General features: G+C 46.9%; 4 protein-coding genes across 4 annotated transcripts; 2 read left to right on the top strand and 2 right to left on the bottom strand.

Annotated features, from left to right (window-relative positions):
* Positions 1–151: 151 nt before the first annotated feature.
* Positions 152–10,403, top strand: BDBG_17717 (translational activator GCN1; the record flags this gene model as incomplete). The annotated part of the gene is made up of 15 exons (XM_002621508.2): positions 152–275; positions 334–2,414; positions 2,480–3,158; positions 3,212–3,403; positions 3,460–7,284; positions 7,343–7,534; positions 7,591–7,746; positions 7,802–7,883; positions 7,952–8,093; positions 8,152–8,687; positions 8,922–8,977; positions 9,063–9,217; positions 9,415–9,713; positions 9,918–10,068; positions 10,245–10,403. 15 exons carry the CDS (start codon positions 152–154, stop codon positions 10,401–10,403), a joined length of 8,829 nt encoding a protein of 2,942 aa, XP_002621554.2.
* An 825-nt stretch (positions 10,404–11,228) lies between these two features.
* On the bottom strand, positions 11,229–12,198 carry BDBG_17716 (uncharacterized protein; the record flags this gene model as incomplete). Its single annotated transcript, XM_031725373.1, has 2 exons — positions 11,229–11,572; positions 11,829–12,198. 2 exons carry the CDS (start codon positions 12,196–12,198, stop codon positions 11,229–11,231), a joined length of 714 nt encoding a protein of 237 aa, XP_031580601.1.
* Positions 12,199–12,332: 134 nt separating this feature from the next.
* Positions 12,333–12,584, bottom strand: BDBG_17715 (uncharacterized protein; the record flags this gene model as incomplete). Its single annotated transcript, XM_031725372.1, has 1 exon — positions 12,333–12,584. The coding sequence occupies one exon, from the start codon at positions 12,582–12,584 to the stop codon at positions 12,333–12,335; it is 252 nt and encodes an 83-aa protein (XP_031580600.1).
* A 71-nt stretch (positions 12,585–12,655) lies between these two features.
* On the top strand, positions 12,656–14,187 carry BDBG_08174 (uncharacterized protein; the record flags this gene model as incomplete). The annotated part of the gene is made up of 3 exons (XM_031723436.1): positions 12,656–12,895; positions 13,216–13,375; positions 13,753–14,187. Exons 1-3 carry the CDS (start codon positions 12,774–12,776, stop codon positions 14,185–14,187), a joined length of 717 nt encoding a protein of 238 aa, XP_031580599.1. The 5' UTR covers positions 12,656–12,773.
* Positions 14,188–19,725: the final 5,538 nt, after the last annotated feature.

The raw sequence follows: 19,725 nt of genomic DNA, 5'->3' as shown, positions 1-19,725 counted from the left end.
ACTTCGCCGCATCCCCTCCTCCCCACAAAAAAACTCTCGCCGCATTTTCTCCGAAACTAGCAAAACAACGAAACGACCGGAGATCCATATTGCGCGCAAATAACCTCCATATCGATGCCTGAAGTCCCGAAATGCGCGAGAGCCACGCGATATGGATGAAATTGAGTGGAACAACGTGAGCGAAGGCTCACTGGAGAGTTTGGAGAGAGTGGTGCTCTCCGGCTCGACTGCTCGTCGCTGTCATGGACTCCATGAGCTACACGAGAAACTGTCTGGTAACAACGCCCAGTCTATCACATTATGCTACAATATCCTGACTGACTTTGTGTGAAGGGTTACAAATCTCACAGAACCTCTTCCGATCAATTGTGAAGCTTTTATTCAGGACGTATCCTTTCTATGTTGACCGCGCCTCTCGTCAAGCCGTGCAGAAATGTCTCCGCTCCCTATTTCGAGTTCCAACCGCAAACCCCGACCTACAATATTTCATACAGGAGTTAAAGAAAGAATGTTCCAAATCCACAATAGCTGCGACGAATGCTTTTGTTTTAGCGGAGTGGTGTTCACTGCTGCTACAACTCCTAAGCGAGGTGCCAGACTTCACGCAGAGCATATTGGAGATTTTATCCGCAGATGCCAAGGTCGTTGAAATTTGCTTGCGCGCTAAAACCAAAGGAAGTGTGAAGCACTCGGCAATTATTGTGACTAGACGAGCATTGCGAGCCGTTATTTCTCCGGAGGGAAATGGCGAGGAGATCCTACGGCGGGCAATTCCTCTTTTGACGAGTGAGGCTGTCTCGGGTTCAAGAAATGCTCCTTTTCTAGGGATTGTAGCTGGAGTCAGCGACCGGATTCCTAATAGAAAACCGATCCTGGAGGATTTGAAGACTGCCATACTGCAATACTATGCCAAGGAGATTATTGGATCGCGGACAGTTCTGCCCTCCCATATTGTAGGAGGATTACACGATTTCTTTATATCGTTCGTTACTGCTAAAGACCTTCAGGTTAATATCTGGCCATCCCTGGAAAAAGCAATTCTTAGAGCCCCCGAAATAGTTTTAGGCGGGCTTATACCTTCCTTAGCGTCCTCAATACGCTTTGAAGTCGATATATCGGAAATTTTCTTCACTCGTTTCTGCAAGCCACTCCTTACAAATATTAAGATCACAAATCCAATCATCAGAAATGGTGCTGTCAAAGCTTTTGAAAGCCTAGTTTCTAGATGTAAGGCTGAACAATGGCTGTTGAAAGTAGTAGAAGAAGTGATGGCTCCCCTCAAGACGCAGAAAATTACCAACGCTGAACAGCGTGGCCTTCAAGTCCAAGTACTTTCGGCTATTCCGCCTTCCACCCACGTTTCGCAACTGGTACTAGGAGGCCTGGTGGTAGTCTTGTCCCGCGAAGCCAGTGAAATCGCCTTGGAGATCGAGATTAAAGCCTTTTGCTGTCATTTCGCCTACCTCATTCGAATCGCAGCACCAATTGGAAACGAAATATTATCTGCCATAACAAAAGGATGCGGTGAAAAACGAATCGCCCTCCGCAAATTATGGCTGGTCAACATTGGGCAACTCTTGTGGGATATGGATGTTGAGCAACTGTTTGGCTCTAGCCTAACAATGGATTTTTTACGTCCAGTTGTTGCTAGGCTTCTGGAGTCTTCTGATGACATAGCCGCTAACCCATTACCTTCGGTTCAGATCGGGGCTATTACAATATCTTTCGTCCTCACTGCTTTATCAAGTAGACTCGAAAATAGAAAAGATAACGAAGGGGAGCTGCTACTGGCATACGATAACATTGCGCGACAAGCATTGTCCATATCGCCTAAGCCGTCTTTCCTTCTCAATCCTAAAATCTACACGAAACTGACTTCAACTGAAGACTTCATATGGATAATACGTGCATTGTCTACCGTTTCTAGATCGAAAGCATTTCACGCTGGAGATCCTGAGATCAGAGACTCATGGGGACAGGCGTTCATTTATGTGATTTGTTCATCTAGTACACCACCAAAAGTTCGAGAACATGGAGTGAGTGCCCTCAAACAATGCTACTGTGGAAATCCGGCCCTTGTTGGGACGACAATGATAACTGCATTGTGGGGGTGGCTTCACGCTTTGGATACTGCGAATAAAGACTCGGCTGCGTTGAGTGCGGGGACCGGAAATGAAAAAATTCACCTTGTAATCAAAGCCATTAACCTTGCGCCCTCTGAACAAAACCCTGACGACAACATATCCAAAGAGGTTCTCAAAACCCAACTCGTTGAATTACTTGTTATCTGCCGCCCACAGTTGATACCAGGGACACAATGGATTGATGTGGTCTTGAAAACCGGCATAGATCCGGGGGAATTGGTCCGTGAAAAATATGAAGAGTGCATGTCACAAATCCTAAGAGCTATTGATGTAAGTCGCCTCAAGAATTTATCTCAGGGTGTGAGTGACATTGTGTTTGACTCCTATTTTGATAGGACCCAATTCGAAGCCAGATAACCAAGGGAAGACCTGCGGCGTGGGACGCTGCGGCTGACTTGGCTTTTGTGGCTCCCGATACCATTATTCCTCGCCTTGTTAAACAGCTCCATGAAGATTTGAATCCGAAGCGAGTATTGAAATTCGAGTCAACCGACCTTGCTATTGCCCGAACCCCTGAAGGAACAATGTTTGTGGATGTTCTTAGTACGAAATCTAAACCTGTCATAGGTAAGGGCAAGGATTCGGATACGCTGAAATGGGAGGAAGAGCTGCGCGCCCAAGTTGCTCAGAAAAGAGGCCAGCAAGCGAAGAAGTTGACTGCCGATGAACAAGCCAAAGTTAATTCTCAGTTGACTAGAGAAGCTGAAATTCGAAAGAATGTTCAAGCGGAAGAAGAAATAATCAAGAGAGGTGTCGGGATTGTTGAAAGTCTTGCTCGAGGCCCCCCAACTGATGTCGAGGCCTGGATAAACACAGCTGTTGGGTGCGTTACGGATCTTGCGAAGGCTGGGGCTGGCGCCTTGGTCGGGGATGCTGTTGCATCGGCATACGTCGCGTGTTCAAATCGAATCTCCTCTAGACTTGGGTTAATGCGACCCTTTGTCGGAATAGCTACGCTGCGAGCACTCGGGAGAACCTACTTAGACCCAGCATTGGAAGACGAGCCTCTAGGCGGTAGGTTTCCACTAACGGTTGATTTTAGATATTTAACTGACAAGTCTCTACAGAACTTGTGGCAAGAATTTTATATCGCCTTCGTTTGGGCTCCGAGCAGCGGCCTTTTGATGTTGCTACCCTATCATATATCCTCCCCTTGATTTTCATTATACTCGAGAGGGATGGAATTGAAGAGTCTAAAGAGAGCAAGGGAGAGCAAGTTCTCCTAGCTCTAGAGTTCCTGTCTTTTCACACAAATTCATGTAGGTTTTCATAGATATCCATTGGTTAAGAATCAGTTGACTTACAAGCTTTATAGTCTCCGACAATAGACTCCCTCGCATTCGCACCTTGCAGAGTTTAATATCCTCTATGCAGATATATACCCAACACTATAAAATTATTCGAGACACCCTATTTGACCTTTGCAGGTGTATAGCACAGAACATCGAACAAGAAGAACTTGAAGTTATTCTTAAGGCTTCGATAGTCCCTGAGATATCAGTTCGTACCTCGGTTCTCCAGGCTATCCTATCGGAGTTGGATCTCACGGACCTTGACTTCTCCGAGTACATCTGGTTGGGTTGCCATGATAATGTGGCAGAGAATAGAGAAACGGCGGAAGTCATTTGGGAGCAGAATGCTCTCGATGTTGATGAAAATTCGGCAAATCTCCTGGTAAAATATCTCGATAGCAAGGACTCGCAACTTCGAGGAGCAGCAGCCCGAGCACTTGCCCATGCCTGTGAAGTTAGCCCAGCGGTGTTTACTGATATTTTGGAAAAGCTACAATCGAAATACAGGGAAGAAGTGAGACCCAAAGCACCTGAAAAAGATGCCTACGGTATGCCCAAGAAAATCGACGGGCAAGATAAATGGGAGCCTCGTAGTGGGATTGCACTGGCTTTTGGGGCGATGGCGAAGGGCTATCAAAAAGACGAAATCGTCACATTACTCCGATTCTTGATCGATGAGGGCCCACTGATAGACAAGAGTGCTTTCGTGAGACGACAGATGGCGGAAAGTGGTAGCACTGTTATTACTTTGAGAGGCGGCGAAAAGGTCGAGCAATTGATGCAGCTATTTGAAAAGACATTGGAAACCTCAGATAAAGCGAGTGAGCAATCCGATTGGCTCAACGAGGCTGTGATAGTTTTATACGGCTCCCTAGCTCGCCATCTGAGGTCAGGAGACAAGCGGGTTGATATAGTTATCGGGAAGCTCCTTGCCGCGCTGTCTACCCCGTCCGAAACGGTTCAATTCGCAGTCGCTGAGTGCCTTCCACCCGTCGTCAGACTCTCAAGTACAGAAACGGGTACCTATATCCGGGATATGCTTGACCAACTTCTGCATTCGAAGCAATACGCAGCAAGACGTGGTGCAGCTTATGGTTTGGCTGGCATAGTTGCCGGAAAGGGCATATCAGCATTCCGAGAATATCGCATCATGGCCCACCTCACGGATGCTTTAGAGAACAAGAAGGACCCGAATCAAAGACAAGGGGCTATTATGGCTTTCGAGCTCTTCTCGTTGATCCTTGGGGCAATTTTCGAGCCATATGTGATCCAAATTGTTCCACAGCTGTTGGGCAGTTTTGGTGACCCCAGCATCGACGTTCGCAATGCTTGCTTAGATGCTGCTAAAACATGCTTTTCAAATTTGAGCTCTTATGGCGTCAAGCAAATCCTCCCAACCCTCTTAGACGGCCTTAACGATCAGCAGTGGCGCAGCAAAAAAGGAGCGTGCGACCTTTTGGGAGCCATGGCGTACCTTGACCCTCAGCAACTCGCTATTAGTCTCCCAGACATCATTCCTCCTCTCACGATTGTCCTAAATGACAGCCACAAAGAGGTTCGCAATTCCGCGAACCGCAGTCTTCAGCGGTTTGGAGAAGTGATCAGCAATCCTGAGGTGAAGAGTCTGGTTGGTGTTCTGCTGAAAGCTCTTAGTGACCCTACGAAATACACCGATGAAGCCTTGGACGCGTTGATAAGGGTGTCGTTCATACATTACTTGGATGCGCCATCCCTTGCGCTAGTTGTGCGGATCCTCGAACGCGGCCTTGGTGACCGGTCAACTACCAAAAAGAAAGCAGCTCAGATTATTGGCAGTCTGGCCCATCTCACAGAACGTAAAGATCTTATATCGCATTTGCCAATATTGGTCGCTGGGTTGAAACTTGCCATCGTTGACCCCGTCCCCACGACTCGTGCAACGGCATCCAAAGCACTTGGCTCCCTCATCGAAAAACTCGGCGAAGACGCTCTCCCTGACCTGATACCAAGTCTTATGACCACGCTCAAATCCGACACCGGGGCCGGTGATCGGCTAGGTTCCGCTCAGGCGCTATCTGAGGTACTTGCAGGATTGGGTACTTCTCGCCTCGAAGAAACGCTGCCTACTATATTACAAAATGTATCCAGTGCTAAGGCGTCAGTCAGAGAAGGGTTTATGTCACTCTTCGTTTTCCTTCCTGCCTGCTTTGGAAATAGTTTTGCCTCTTATCTTAACAAAATTATTCCCCCTATTCTTGCTGGCTTGGCAGATGATGTTGAAGCAATCCGCGAGACTTCTCTTCGTGCCGGACGGTTACTCGTTAAAAATTTCGCGACGAAATCCATTGACCTTTTACTGCCAGAACTCGAGAGAGGCTTGGCTGACGATAACTACCGCATTAGGCTGAGTTCAGTCGAGTTGGTTGGCGACCTGCTGTTCAATCTCACTGGCATTCAAAACAAGGGAGAGGAAGATGAGGAAGATGACAAGGCTGTTCAAGCTGGCCAGTCCCTTCTTGAAGTATTGGGAGAGGATAAGCGAAACAAGGTTCTTTCTTCTCTATACATTTGCCGTTGCGATACGTCTGGTTTGGTCAGAAGTGCAGCAATCGCGGTTTGGAAAGCACTAGTCGCAACCCCGCGAACCCTGAGAGAACTTGTACCTACCCTGTCTCAGCTCATCATTCGTCGGCTTGCAAGCCCCAATATGGAACAGAAGGTTATCGCCGGGAATGCTCTAGGCGAACTAATCAAGAAAGCTGGAGAAGGGGTCTTGTCAACACTGTTACCATCTCTGGAGGCAGGCCTTGTTGCATCTACGGACGTAGACTCGAGGCAAGGTATTTGCATTGCATTACGAGAGCTCGTCGTTTCTGCCACAGCCGAGTCACTTGAAGATTATGAAAAGATTCTCATATCTATTGTGCGAACTGCTCTGGTGGATCATGATGAGGCGGTCCGAGAAGCTGCTGCCGAAGCGTTTGATGCCCTGCAGCAAGTACTAGATAAGCGAGCAGTCGACCAAGTTCTACCTGATTTGCTTCACCTTCTTAGAAGTGAGGCTGATGCACAACAAGCACTATCTGCTCTCCTAACATTGTTGACGGAAACTACGAGAGCCAACATAATCCTCCCGAATCTCATTCCAACATTACTTACTTTACCTATCTCCGGATTCAATGCAAGGGCTCTGGCATCATTGGCTGAGGTAGCAAGTTCTTCGATGACTCGGAGGTTGCCTGCAATATTAAATGCCTTTATGGATACTATCGTCAATACCAGCGACGATGAACTCAAGAAGGAAGTTGAAGAAGCTTTCGATACTATTCTGGAGTCTGTGGATGAATATGACGGACTGAATGCTTCGATGAGTGTGATGTTAACCTTAGTGAAGCATGAGGACCATCGCAAACGAGCAAATGCAGCCACTCGCTTAGGAAGATTTTTCTCCCATGCGGACGTCGACATTTCGCGTTACCATCCCGATTTAATTCGTGTTTTACTTATCTCATTTGATGATCACGATAGGGATGTGGTAAAGGCGGCATGGGAAGCCTTAACACAGCTTACTACACACATACGAAAAGAGGAAATGGAAGTTTTGGTCATTCCCACGCGCCAAGTTCTGCGGCAAGTTGGTGTTCCAGGATCTGACCTTCCAGGATTTTGCTTGCCGAAAGGAATTGGAGCGATATTCCCCATATTCCTTCAAGGCCTTCTCAATGGAAATGTGGATCAGCGTGTACAATCTGCGCTTGCGATTGCTGATATCATTGACCGGACAAGTGCGGAAGCATTAAGACCCTATGTCACTCAAATAACTGGTCCATTGATCAGAGTTGTCTCGGAGCGGTCTGTAGAGATCAAGTGTACGTTATCTCGACAACCTGGTCGGTTTGCGACTGTATGCTAACAATGTGTCTTTAGGCGCTGTTTTCTTGGCTTTGAACAAGCTTCTTGAAAAAATTCCTCTATTTGTGAAGCCCTTCTTACCACAACTACAGCGGACATTCGCCAGAGGGCTAGCAGATACTTCGAGCGATGTATTACGGAAGAGAGCTAGCAAAGGCTTAGGCATACTGATCACATTGACGCCTCGAGTTGACCCACTCATAGCAGGTAAGCTTTTTATCTTAGTCCGCTCCGTGACATGACTTGCTAATATAGTGGTCCAGAACTTGTTGCTGGCTCCAAAACCTCCGACTCGGGTGTCAGAAATGCCATGCTTAGAGCGCTGTATGAAGTGGTAAGCAAAGCGGGTAAAAATATGAGCGACACATCTAGACAAACAATCCTTACTCTTATTGACGATGAGTCCAATGGCCGAGATGGTATGTTTCCATGAACCCGTCTTCCGATCAAGTCCTCAGTGCTGACCCGCCGTAGATACGATGAATATTACAAACGCTCGACTTCTCGGCGCTCTTGTCAAAACTCTTCCAGCTACTACTGTCGTTCCACTAATAAAGTAAATATGATTCATATCCTTACAAATTTGAATTCTATCGCCTTCAGAAGCTAACCGTATATTTCTAGGAGCCGTGTTCTCTCGCCTCACCTAACTCATTCCTCGGTTCTAAACCTCAATGCACTTCTGGTGGAATCTGCAGCATTGCTCGTGGAAAACTTTCATTCTGAGACTGCATCCGTCATATGCAATGGCATTTCAAATAAAGACGTAAGTGCTACACAAGAGCTTTTGATCGAAGAATTGGACGCTAATATTTACTATACAGACATTCATATCAGACAACAGCGTGCTTGCAGCAGGCAAGTATCTTCTATCAGAGGACATAACCCGTAACTTCGAAACGGATAAACCATTGGTAGAAGCTCTCGCGCCTGCAATCAAACCTGGTGGGCCCACCGACACTCGCCGGATAGCTTTGGTCATTGTTCGAACTGTCAGCCGTCTGCATCCGGAACTCCTTCGTCCTCATCTCCCTCTCCTTGCGCCTCCCATCTTTGCCAGTGTGCGGGATGTTGTGATCCCTGTTAAACTGGCAGCGGAGGCAGCATTCCTGGCGCTGTTTTCAGTGGTTGAATCCGAAAGCACTGTATTCGAAAAGTATATGAATGGCCCTGGAGCAGAGTTGCCCACCGGTACGAAACGGAGCTTGCAAGATTACTTCAAGCGCGTTGCTCTAAGACTTGCCAATCAAGCACGGGAGAGGCGAGAAGCGGAAGGCGGCCAAGGGGGCTTGGGCCTTTCCAGCGACGAGCTTGAAGACGAGAAGGAAGTTTGGAGTGTGGGTAAAATCGACTTGGACGAGTCGACAAGCGAGGACTGATGCTGATTGTGACGCAGTGGTGGATCATATATTTTTTATTTATCATTTACAACGGATCCTGGACACAAGAGTTTGTCCGAAGTAGTACTTTTATGCATATATACAAAAATGGCTTGGCGATATAATGGATGAATCTCATCACATGATCTTCTCTCACTCTAACATACATTCATCATCGCAATCACATCTACAGACAAATTTTACACCAATAATAGGGCTGTATGTAAAACAATACCGTCATCTAGAGCTTACAGAGCTGAAATATGCCAACGTCTAGATACAAATTGTTCCTCAAATCTGGTCCCCACTGGGTCCAGGCGCTGTCCCGATCCGGTCTAGCGCGCGCAAGCCCTAAGTGTGGACTTTTTTCTCGCTTAGCAGCCGCTGCTTAGCTAATCGCCCATTTCCCCCCATCCCCAACCCAAACCTGTCGTCGTCGTCGATATTGATTGTAGAATTCGAATATCCAATCCGTCAACGACCGACCATCGATAATAGCCGACATCAAGATGTAAGTTCCTCCTGCATCACCAGCCACCATTCCTATACCATCTATCTCGAATTTCCCCAGCCCTCTAGCCGTCTAGCGTTCAGCCTACACTCGCAGATTTGAACACAAAAGAATCTGTATCCCGGGGGCTCACCTCTCCCCTTCCTTACAGCGCGCATAAAATCCCCAAATCCAGCGAAGAGAATTCTCACTGACAGAAAAACTATCGTTTCTTGGAAAATGGCAGGGTCAACCTTCGTACCCAGAAGCGCCTGGCGGCCTCCGTTGTCGGCTGCGGCCAACGCAAGATCTGGCTTGACCCCAATGAGGTCAACGAGATCTCCACCGCCAACTCCCGCCAGACCATCCGCAAGCTTTTGAGCGATGGCCTCATCATCCACAAGCCCGTGACCATGCACTCGCGTTCCAGAGCCCGAGAGCTCGCAGAGGCCAGAAAAATCGGACGACACCGGGGTTTCGGTAAGAGAAAGGGTACCAAGGACGCGAGAATGCCAAGGTATGTCGAATTCTTGCTTGATGGGATTGAGGGATGAAATTTTGTGGTTGGAGATTTGATGTATTCCGGCGTTTCGCGAGAGTCAGATGGACTATTTTTGATATATATTGGGTGGAAGTTTTGGCAAACATGAAAAGAGGGATTATAACCTGAAATGTGTTTGGATTATGTTGCTTACCAGTCATTTTTTCTTCAACCTTATAGCCAAGTCCTGTGGATGCGCCGTCTCCGAATTCTCCGCCGTCTGCTTGCCAAGTATCGCGCTGCTGGCAAAATCGACAAGCACCTTTACCACGAGCTGTACCAGTTGAGCAAGGGTAACACCTTCAAGCACAAGCGTGCTCTGGTTGAGCATGTAAGCATACCCACACCCCATTTACATACAAATATTTTTATCTACGCCCTTTGCTCTTCCTTTGAGCAACTAAAAAAGAAGAAATATGAAGAGCAGCCATCATTTATACTTCTAGCGACCTACAAGCCATAATCTGCTCGATAGTTCAAAGCTAATAATTCCTCGCAACACAACAGATTCACAAGGCCAAGGCTGAGATGGCCCGCGAGCGTACGATCAAGGAAGAGATGGATGCCAAACGTGCCAAGGTCCGGGCTGCCCGCGAGCGACGACAAGAGCGTATCATTGCCAAGAGAAACGCTCTCGTGGCAGAGGGTGAGGAGGGACAGGAGTAAATGCCTTGTTTGTGTTTTTCTTTTTCATGGGCCCACTACTAGGGAGGTGTTTATATTTTCCTTGTTAGATGATTGCGTGAGAGAACAAACAAATAACAAATGGGTCTTTGTTAATTTTATGTTATTTTCCTTATTTCCTCCCCCTTTTTTTTTTCCTTTTTGATCTTGTTGCAACACTAGCAAGCAAAATATTATGACAATCCTCCGGCCTTTCGTCCTCATTTTCCTTCCCTAGCTTCCTACATTTTGGAACCTATCTTGTGTATCCTTGATCTATCGGATGAGGAAGAAGAAAAGGAAAATAAGGCAAAATTAGATTTGGACGACAATCACTCGCATGAAAGTGAATAGGCAAAGGCACAAAAAAGATGCAAAAGAAAACGAGCAAAACGATCGACATGATGTAAAAGAATACAATAATAAATACTCTCCCAAAACATCAATGTGAGACATTCATTATTGCTCCCTATCCTCTTATACTGAGGGAATATCCCTCAAAAACCGCCAATTAAGAATCCTATCTTTATAAACCACATTCAATCGTGTATGGAATTAACCCATGCCGCTACTACTATTCCGTCTCCCATTCTCCTTTCGCGCTAGAACGGATTAATTACATTTACACAAACATTAAACGTGCCAAGTCCGACACCAGTACACTCTACGACATGGAATCCTCAGCGCAGGCATTCCCGGCTGACCGTAACTAATATGACATGGGGAGAACGTTTCCCGTGACAAAAATTCAATATACAAATCCTCCCATAATACATTCGAAAGTTCAACTTTAATACAATACTTGTGCTCGAATATCCCATTATGAAATCAATCGTGAGGAACGCAACGGGGCAACAACAACCGCGGATTCCAAGTGTCCGGGAGTTCAGGAGTAGGAGCATCGTCTGCAGGGCTGGAGTTAGGCCTTTCAAGGTCGAAAGGATCACTTCTTCGAGTATCGAGTCTGCTCTTTTGTGGGGAACGGTTAGTTCGCCTGTAGGAAATATCTGATGCTGAAGCCTGGAAGATGCCAGAGGAGGCTTCGCTCGTTCTCCCGGGGAGCACGATAACGCTGTCGCTGCTTGCAGAGTTGCTCTCTATTTGGGATGCCGTTGAATCGTTTCGTTGAGGAGGGAAAGGGGCTCTGACATCCGGGTGCCTGAAACAAATACCTAGTGGTATAGGAGAGGTTGATTAGGAATAAGATTTTGGATTCCGCCATTATTGTCTAGCATCAAAGAAATGCTCATAGGTCGCCTGGCTGTGTTTGACGGATTTTAATGAGAGGAGTAGGGAGGAGTTGTAGGACGCCGCAAAGAAATTTCCGGGTCTAAATCTCGAGGCGGGTCAAGGAAGGGGTCCGAGAAATTGGCGCTATACGGCGGGAGTTCCCAATGACTGATCCCGGGATGTTCGGGGACGGAATACAATGCCATGCATCGTCCCGGAGTTGGCTTGAGTGACTAGGTAGACTCGCCTTTCCAAGGAGCCTAATAGTGTGGTTTTTCTTTGCGCTAAAAGGGGAAGTTGGATGGGGAATTACATTGTGTTGCTCAAAGTGAGTTGAGACGCTGCGCATATGTGAGTGTATTCCACTCATTGGATACTTAGATGATCGAGCGGGCCTAGAGGATATGCGAGATGATTTGCCAATTTTACGCTTCTTTTCGGAGCTCAATCTAGCCGTCCGTTCCATAGCGCATTGTTTTCGTCTCCGCCATCGCAACACCACAAAAACTGCAATTGCAATGAGAATTATGGTCGTGACGCTGACAGATCCCCCGATAATGACTCCCATTTCAAGAGGATTGAGCTTCGGGGAGCTCTATATTGCTGTGCGCAGGCATATTTACTCCAGTCAGGGTGGGTGTTGTCCATATCTGAGTTGCTCCCTGTGAGGAAGAAGAGAGAGCAGGGTTCGTTGGTGAAGGATTAGATTTGAGAAGGGGTGACAGCGATCCCAGCATTCAGTCGATGAGAGGATAGGAGTATGCTTGTTACAGGATTGCCTCGAGAACTGAAGTTATGGGCCGTGGGCAAAACAGAAGCGCTTCTGGATAATATAGAAGCGATTCGGGAAACTGACGAGATTGTAATCGTCGTCGCAGCACTAGTGGTACCATGATGGGCACTTCTGACTATAGGGTGCTCTCGACCATTGAAGGTCGTTGTCGACTTCGACATTGTGACATTGCGAAATGCCAAATTGCCGACTGCAATGTCCCGGGCCCCAACAAAACTATCCATACCACTATCTCACCAGCGCCGATTCAAACTCTAGAGGTGAAAGGAGTTTGGGACGAAATGGCTGGATGACTAAGGTAGTAATTGAAATGAAGAGGAAGAACGAGGTTTCGAACATACCCGTAAGAAATGGTTGCACGAAGACTCTCACAGAACCGCTCTGGCCTGGGATCGGATAAAATGAGATTAGAGAGAGCCGAAGACAAAGTAAAAGATGCAAATGTTAAGACATATGGAAAATGTCGAATAAGGTAAGTAAGAAGTCTCCAGGCAGGGAGGAGGCCAAAATAGATAGATACCGTGGACGAATCATAGTGGAACGAGTCGTGAAAGGAGACTGGGAACGTATAACCCAATCATTTGAAATATGTCAGCATGAAAGACGGAGGATTGTCAAGTTCACCCACCAACTCTGATGAATGGGGACTCCAGATAAATATCTCAGTTTCAGAATGACAACATGCAAGCATTGCTGGAACAGCAGCCGTATCCATCCCCGCCGTCCCTGGTGCACAGACAAAAGTTACATCATTGATGGCGAAGAGATGAACAGGATTCAGAATTAATTTAGTGAACAAGGTGAGCTCTTGAGGCAGGAGAAGAGGGAAAATCCCAGAATGACAGAAGACATGCTACTCGACGCACATCGAAGGCACGATGTCTTTCTTACCCCGTGTAGCAGAAGTGCATGTGATAGGGGATTTATGAATACACTAGGCAGGAAACGGAGTGTAAGCTGGATTTAGCAACGTTCATGTTTCGATAGGCCAGAATAACCATGTAAGAGACGGCACTGAATATTAAATGGCTTCAAAATAGAGTGTACTCTTGGCCCTTTAAGCATAGCTCATACTAAGGGTTCTCTTTCTCTATATCTCCCTAGGCCCTAGCATATAACGAGATTACCTAGAGCCTAGAGGAAGAGCTAGTGAAAAGATGAGACAATGGAGGATCCAAGCCATGTTGTGAAGAAGAAATAAGGGGATCTCAATCTTTTGAAACAGCTTTCATTAACTTTATTTATCACTAAGCCGGATTGTGACAGAAGAAAGACTGAAGGCCCGGGGGCCTGACAACAGGAGAAGCATCTGGTCAGTGAGAACAGCAGAGCAGCGGAGAAGAAGTAGATGAGAGCTTGAAGATGTGGCAGTGTGCTGACGATGAAGATGAAACCGGACTGAGGCTCAAGCGATGTGAGGTTGATTTAGGCAGTTTCCTGTTCGGGCATGAGGCCCTGGAAAGGAATAGCGTGGTTCCAGGCTGGCTTGAAAAGGAAATCCCGGAGCAGATCCTAGACGGGGTGGTGAATGTTGGAAAGGGAAATAAATACTTGACACACATGCCCATAAGTAGAGTACATAGGGAATGTACATGTAACTATGTCCCTGTATCAATTTATCAAAAGGGGTCGAGGCAAGCAGAGGTCGGAACAAGAGAGCTCACACTTTTTATCCGTGGTGGCTTTTGCCCCGCTCAGTTAAACATACCCCGCCGTTGGGATCCGTTCTCACTGTCTACATTCATCGTTAACCTTGTTTTGTAGGGCTCACTTGAACTTCGACTTGGCGTTCGAACCAAACCACCTCCTTGAATCAGGGAGCTGCGTGTTGTACATGTACATGTACATCCATGGATAGCAAACCTCTTGTGGGAAATTTGAGAACTCGACGAACCCAGATGAGGAAAGTTGAACTTCTTCCTAGCGGGGTACCATTCTATATTCCTTAAAAATAGACACATTTCCATGCCTACTAAGTATATTCACCCTATGAACTTACGAAATAGTGGAATGGTCCACTTGCCTTCCTGCGGAAGCGCGGGTGCATCAATTCACGGTAAGGATTGGGCCTGACTTATTGTTGCTGGCTTTGATATAAGTTGGCTCGTTGTATTCCAGTTCCTCTATTTTGTGCGCCTTATTATGTGTCCAAAATAGAAATTCTACAGACTGATAAAGGGCATTAAATGCTAAAAGATGGCTATTCCTTATAAGTTACGCCCTCGATTGCTCTCCGGCATTGTCACTCTTTAAGTCTGCCTAACTGATGAACAAACAAAGAATTCCGAAATTTCGATCCCAAAGCGGGCTTAATTTCCATTAACTACATGTACAGTACTCCGTACATAGTAGCTTCCTCTTCAGTGTGTCTAGGTACCTGGTATTGTTAGCCATTTTCGTCTCTGCACTGTACACATTGTTTCCCACATATTGTAGACTTTTCCCATTGTTCACACCCAAAGGTGTATTTGCCCTGCCCTTGAATCTCAAGCATCCGTCCTCGTCCCGAATTCCTCTGCCGCCTAATGATTGGATACAAGCATCTTGGTGCCTTAGCTAATTCGACCGTTGATTTTGTGCCTAACACTATAGGCCATTTTCCCTGCTTGTGATGCACCTTGACCAAACAGGCTTATTACCCGCACTTCCGGGGTGAAATGCCACTCTAGCTTCTCCGCTCTGCTGTGTTGACTGGTCTAATTTGCAGTCATCCTGGCGACAACTCGCAGTAGCTGCAGGCCTCGCAATCCAACGGCAGTCGGTTTTGCCAGCGCACCCACAAAGCACTGCGAACGAGGGAAAAACAACATGATCGGAAGAAAACCACGAGGAAAGCCGTCGTAGCAGTATTCTCAATAAATCTATCCGTTAATCGAGGAGAACCTACTCACAACTGCATGAACTTGGTGGATAATTATAATTCGCCCCCCTCACCATCCTTTATCAACCGGATAGCTACTTGTTCCAAAAGCGCCCGGAGACCACAACCTCCCCTCAACAACAACGGTTGCCACCAGCTTCTTGTACGCCCCGAATTCATCGCCCAGATCATCGTTCATATGGGATTTCCTACTGCTACAACTATAGTTACCTTCCCCTCATAAGCAGACGGGCCATATTAAATTATTCGTGGCTGGAAAGGACGTATAAATTCTACTTCAAGTCGAGTGTCCGCAGAACATTGTATCGCCAACCCGAGGACGACTCCAACAGCGATAACCTGCCACCATGTTTTCTTGGGGAGGCAACCTATGTAAGATTCTAATTTCCTGATTCTCTATGCCTATTCTCTTGTTCGCCATGGCTCCCACGTTTCCATGCGGAGTACATTCAACACAAAACACAAAACACGATTCACAAAACAAACATTCCTATAACCGTTCCGGGGTTCTATTCCATTTCTGGTGTGCTGCATCGTCGATCTGGCGGAGGACGTTCCTCCGTAATTCGTTCTCTTTGCCGAATTATCAATTTCGAAGGGGGGAAGAGCAGCCAAAGCCTGCGCGATGCTGGCATCAGTCTACTGAAATTGTGAAAACCCATGCACAAAATAGTGTATTTTCATCGTTTCCATGGCATATGGGTTATTTACCACGATCGTTTTATACATGCCATCCCCCTCATCCCATGCACCTATTTATTTCTTCTGTTATCATCTTTTACTTAGCCAACTCCTGAATGCGTGCGAACCTATATAATTTTGTGTGTATTTCAAAACTAACAACTGACCAGCGGTACCGTCAATCAGTATTGACCCAGAAAAGGAGAGAAACCCTCCGGCTTTGCCAACACCTCTTGATTTCCCTAACTACTCTCCCGAATCAAAGTCCAAGCCACTTAATGGGGGAGGCCGCGATGACTTCCACAAGCTGCTATGTGCTATTAAAAAACCTCAAGATGTTTCACCCGCACACCTGGAAGCTTTGAATCTTACTACCGAGTCCAATGTCCCTATCTCAGAAATCATTCCGTCAGGGGTCTTAAAAACCCTCCCTCCCTACCAATGGACAGGTCAACCCACAGCAACAGGAGGGCAAGGAACGGACGAGATGCCCGTTCCGGTTCTAATGAGCAACGGTTCCCCGTTTCCAAACAAGGAGAGATATGACCTTCTAAGGGAGGAAATCCTCTATGATAACGATGCTGCCGTTCGAGCAGTTTCACGGCTACCTCCTCGACCCCGCCGTGAGAAGATTAAGCTCACCCAGAGCAGAAAATTTTGGGCCGGTCTTGACCAAGTATCCCAATATTGGGACACCAGTTTAGATCAATACTTTGAACGCCCTGTGACGGATGATACCCCCGGGGAGGAGAATGAGGCCTCGGGTAAAATGCAGCTCGATGACCCCCCAAACGCTGAAAAGCAGAGTGGTGCCGTTCAGGACAGCGAAGAGAGCTCCGGAGTCGGATCTCAGGCCGAGGACAGCGGTAATGAAGCATCTCAAACCCCAGGCACAAAAACAATGTATCGTGGCCGAAGGATTGGAACAGGTCGTGAATGCCCAGATGATGTACGTGAGGAAACCCTCCGTGGCTTGATGGAAATGGTTGCATGGGCATTTGGATGTCAAGCCAGCATTCCAAACATCCCTCCTCGCCTTCAGGTTAAAGGGATGCTTTTCCCGGTCCGCCAAAATTTTGTCGTTGCCCGATCGCCCCAGGATAGACAAGTTGCAAGAAAGGGGATACTTGAGGGTCCCATGGTTTTTGTGCAATGCAGAAGTGAAACATTATTCCATGACGAGAACGATCCAGCTGGGAACAGGTATATGGAGATATGCGACCTTTTACGCGAGACTGCTGCCATGCTTTTGTTGGCACAAGAGCGAGCTAGAGAAGGCACAGTTGAAACGCGACCTGGAGATGGAAAATGGTGGACCACTACGCCGCGATGGGGCGGAGCAGATAACCCCGGCCCAGAAGCCGATAAAGAAAACACCGATAAATCCAAGAAAACTATTTCTGATGCGGACACCCCATCAGCAAGTAAAAGATCTAAATATGATAGATCCTCACTTCCGTTTAGGCGACATGGGTCCAGCGGTTCAAAAAAGCTGAGCATTTCCGAGAGATGGAAAATCTTGCAACCTGGTCCGAGTCTGTGGGACAAGAAGATGATATATAAACAGATCGGGAAAGACAAAGATTCTCCTTTTGACGATGTTAGTCTTCGCTTTATTCCTCCCCTAATTCTGCCATTTCTATAGCGCGCACCGTCACACATATGGGCTGTCCCAACTGACGATAATTAGATCTTCATGGTATCCTCGATCAACCACCACTTTTCAATCGTCCACCTCCGCGTCCACTCCACCTACCTCGAATGGCTGACAAGCAGTGAAGGCAGCTTGTCCGACCCATCAAAAGACATCAGCGATAACCCGTGGAGCGTTCTTCGGATGCGTCGAACCAGATGGTTTGACATTTTTAACCCCGGTGATAGGTTAGAAAGTTTGGAGGGCCTTTGGGCCCTTTTCTCTTGGCTTATGAGATGAGCAGGGAAATGAAAAGTCAACCACAACCCTTCTCGGGTTTTATCAAGAGGATAATGATACCAGAGCATCGGAACGGGCTCACTTTTGTCTTTTTCTATGTTATGTAGAAATAATCCTTGAACCGGGCAAAGCTATCTGGCGTGTATACACTTTGGTCTACGATAACATCCGACGTAACTGGTATTTCATACGGGTATATATATACTATCACAGAAGCATATTTTGGGAGCAAAGGGGGGTACCGACCGACCTGCCGAAAATATCTTACGATTAATGACAAAAAAAGAAAATAAGACCGGTATGGGAACTAGTTTATCAGGACTTTTGCTGTTTCGTTTTTCATTTTTTAGTCTTGCTCGCTTCTAATTTATTATTTCCTTCTATATTCTCCTTTCCCCTCCTGCAACTTGTTTGTACTGACATCTAGACGTCTGCCTGTGTTTTTATTGACTTTAATCCCTTTGGTTCTTTTCATCGAGTTTATTCGTTTCCTCCCAATGTTTACGACTGCAGTTATATTTTATCCCATCTACATATTAACAATTTGCATTGGTTTTGCGACACATAGTGTAGTATAACGAATCAACTTGCATCTCATATGTTCGGCTCTAATTCACCCGGGTAAACTCGAATTACCGCTTGTATATGCTAGAAGCAATCTAGTGTGTCGATACAACAAACACATTTTCATATCCAACACGATGGCTGCTGAGGGTCAGATCCTTTATATAGTGATGCTGTATCAGGGCTGCGAACTTCGTCGGACCGGTCGACATCCGAGCCGCTGACTTATCAAAACTGTCATATACAGACCTGCCCATTCGCCCACGGCGCTTCCAGGTCCATGCATCCAAACTGCCACTCGTCTACAACTGCGATCGAGTAATACCCCTCCTGCAACTTGCCATCTACCTTCACACCGAAGAGCCACTTAATCTGCTGCGAATATTGCGGAGTTGCCATGTCCTGGAAGCGTATGCGACGGCAGCTCTATTCAAGCATTCCACCACAGTTTCCAACCGCTGCTTTGCTCCGGGTTCGCATAGCTAACTAGCTAAAAATGCAGGGCTGGCGCCGAAGTATACACATGCCGCGTACTACCTCCAGGCAGTCTGTGCAAGAAGAAGAAGTTATTATTAAAACAAGAGGAATAAAAAGATAAGCTAGAGACAATGGTCCAGCAAGTCGACGTGTTTACTTGCGGGAGTTGTTCTGCAGGGGCCATACGGCGCCATCTGACTTGATCGATCCGGCATCTCATATAAGATCCTGGAGCGGGCGCCCTGGGTCATTGATGAATGGCCTCACGGAGGCTTATCACATGAGGGAGATTGCATTCTGTCCCGCGGATCAGGGAGGCAATGGCCATGACATCAAAAGGAACCCACTATTCTGCTGACAAGGAGATCAGAGAAGGGAGCAGAAGAGATAGTTCACGCGAAATTTGCGCTAGGTGAGCCTTCCTCCTTATCTTCTATGTTCGGCCTTGAGGCTCTCTTTTTGTTTTCATTTATGTCCAGACGCATGGACGGGCAGAGACTTGCGACGGAGCTCATAGTAGTTGTCGCAAATCCATGGGGTTTAAAAAAAAAAATGATTGATGTCAACAGCGATGCGGTATGGGAGTAATGGATGTTTATCCACAAAACCGATTTGCCTGCAGATACGCAGAAAAGTCTGTCTTGAACGCCGCCATGGGAAACTTGATGATAGTCCCTCCCTCGCGAACGCGGATCGTTTGCCCAGTTCTATATTGGGTTGCCCCATGGCACGACGGTGAGCAATTGCCCCGTCTGAGGGCCTGAAA

This window comes from Blastomyces gilchristii (assembly GCF_000003855.2).
Source record: "Blastomyces gilchristii SLH14081 genomic scaffold supercont1.22, whole genome shotgun sequence".
NCBI lineage: Eukaryota > Fungi > Ascomycota > Eurotiomycetes > Onygenales > Ajellomycetaceae > Blastomyces > Blastomyces gilchristii.
This window is presented reverse-complemented; position numbering and strand designations above follow the sequence as displayed.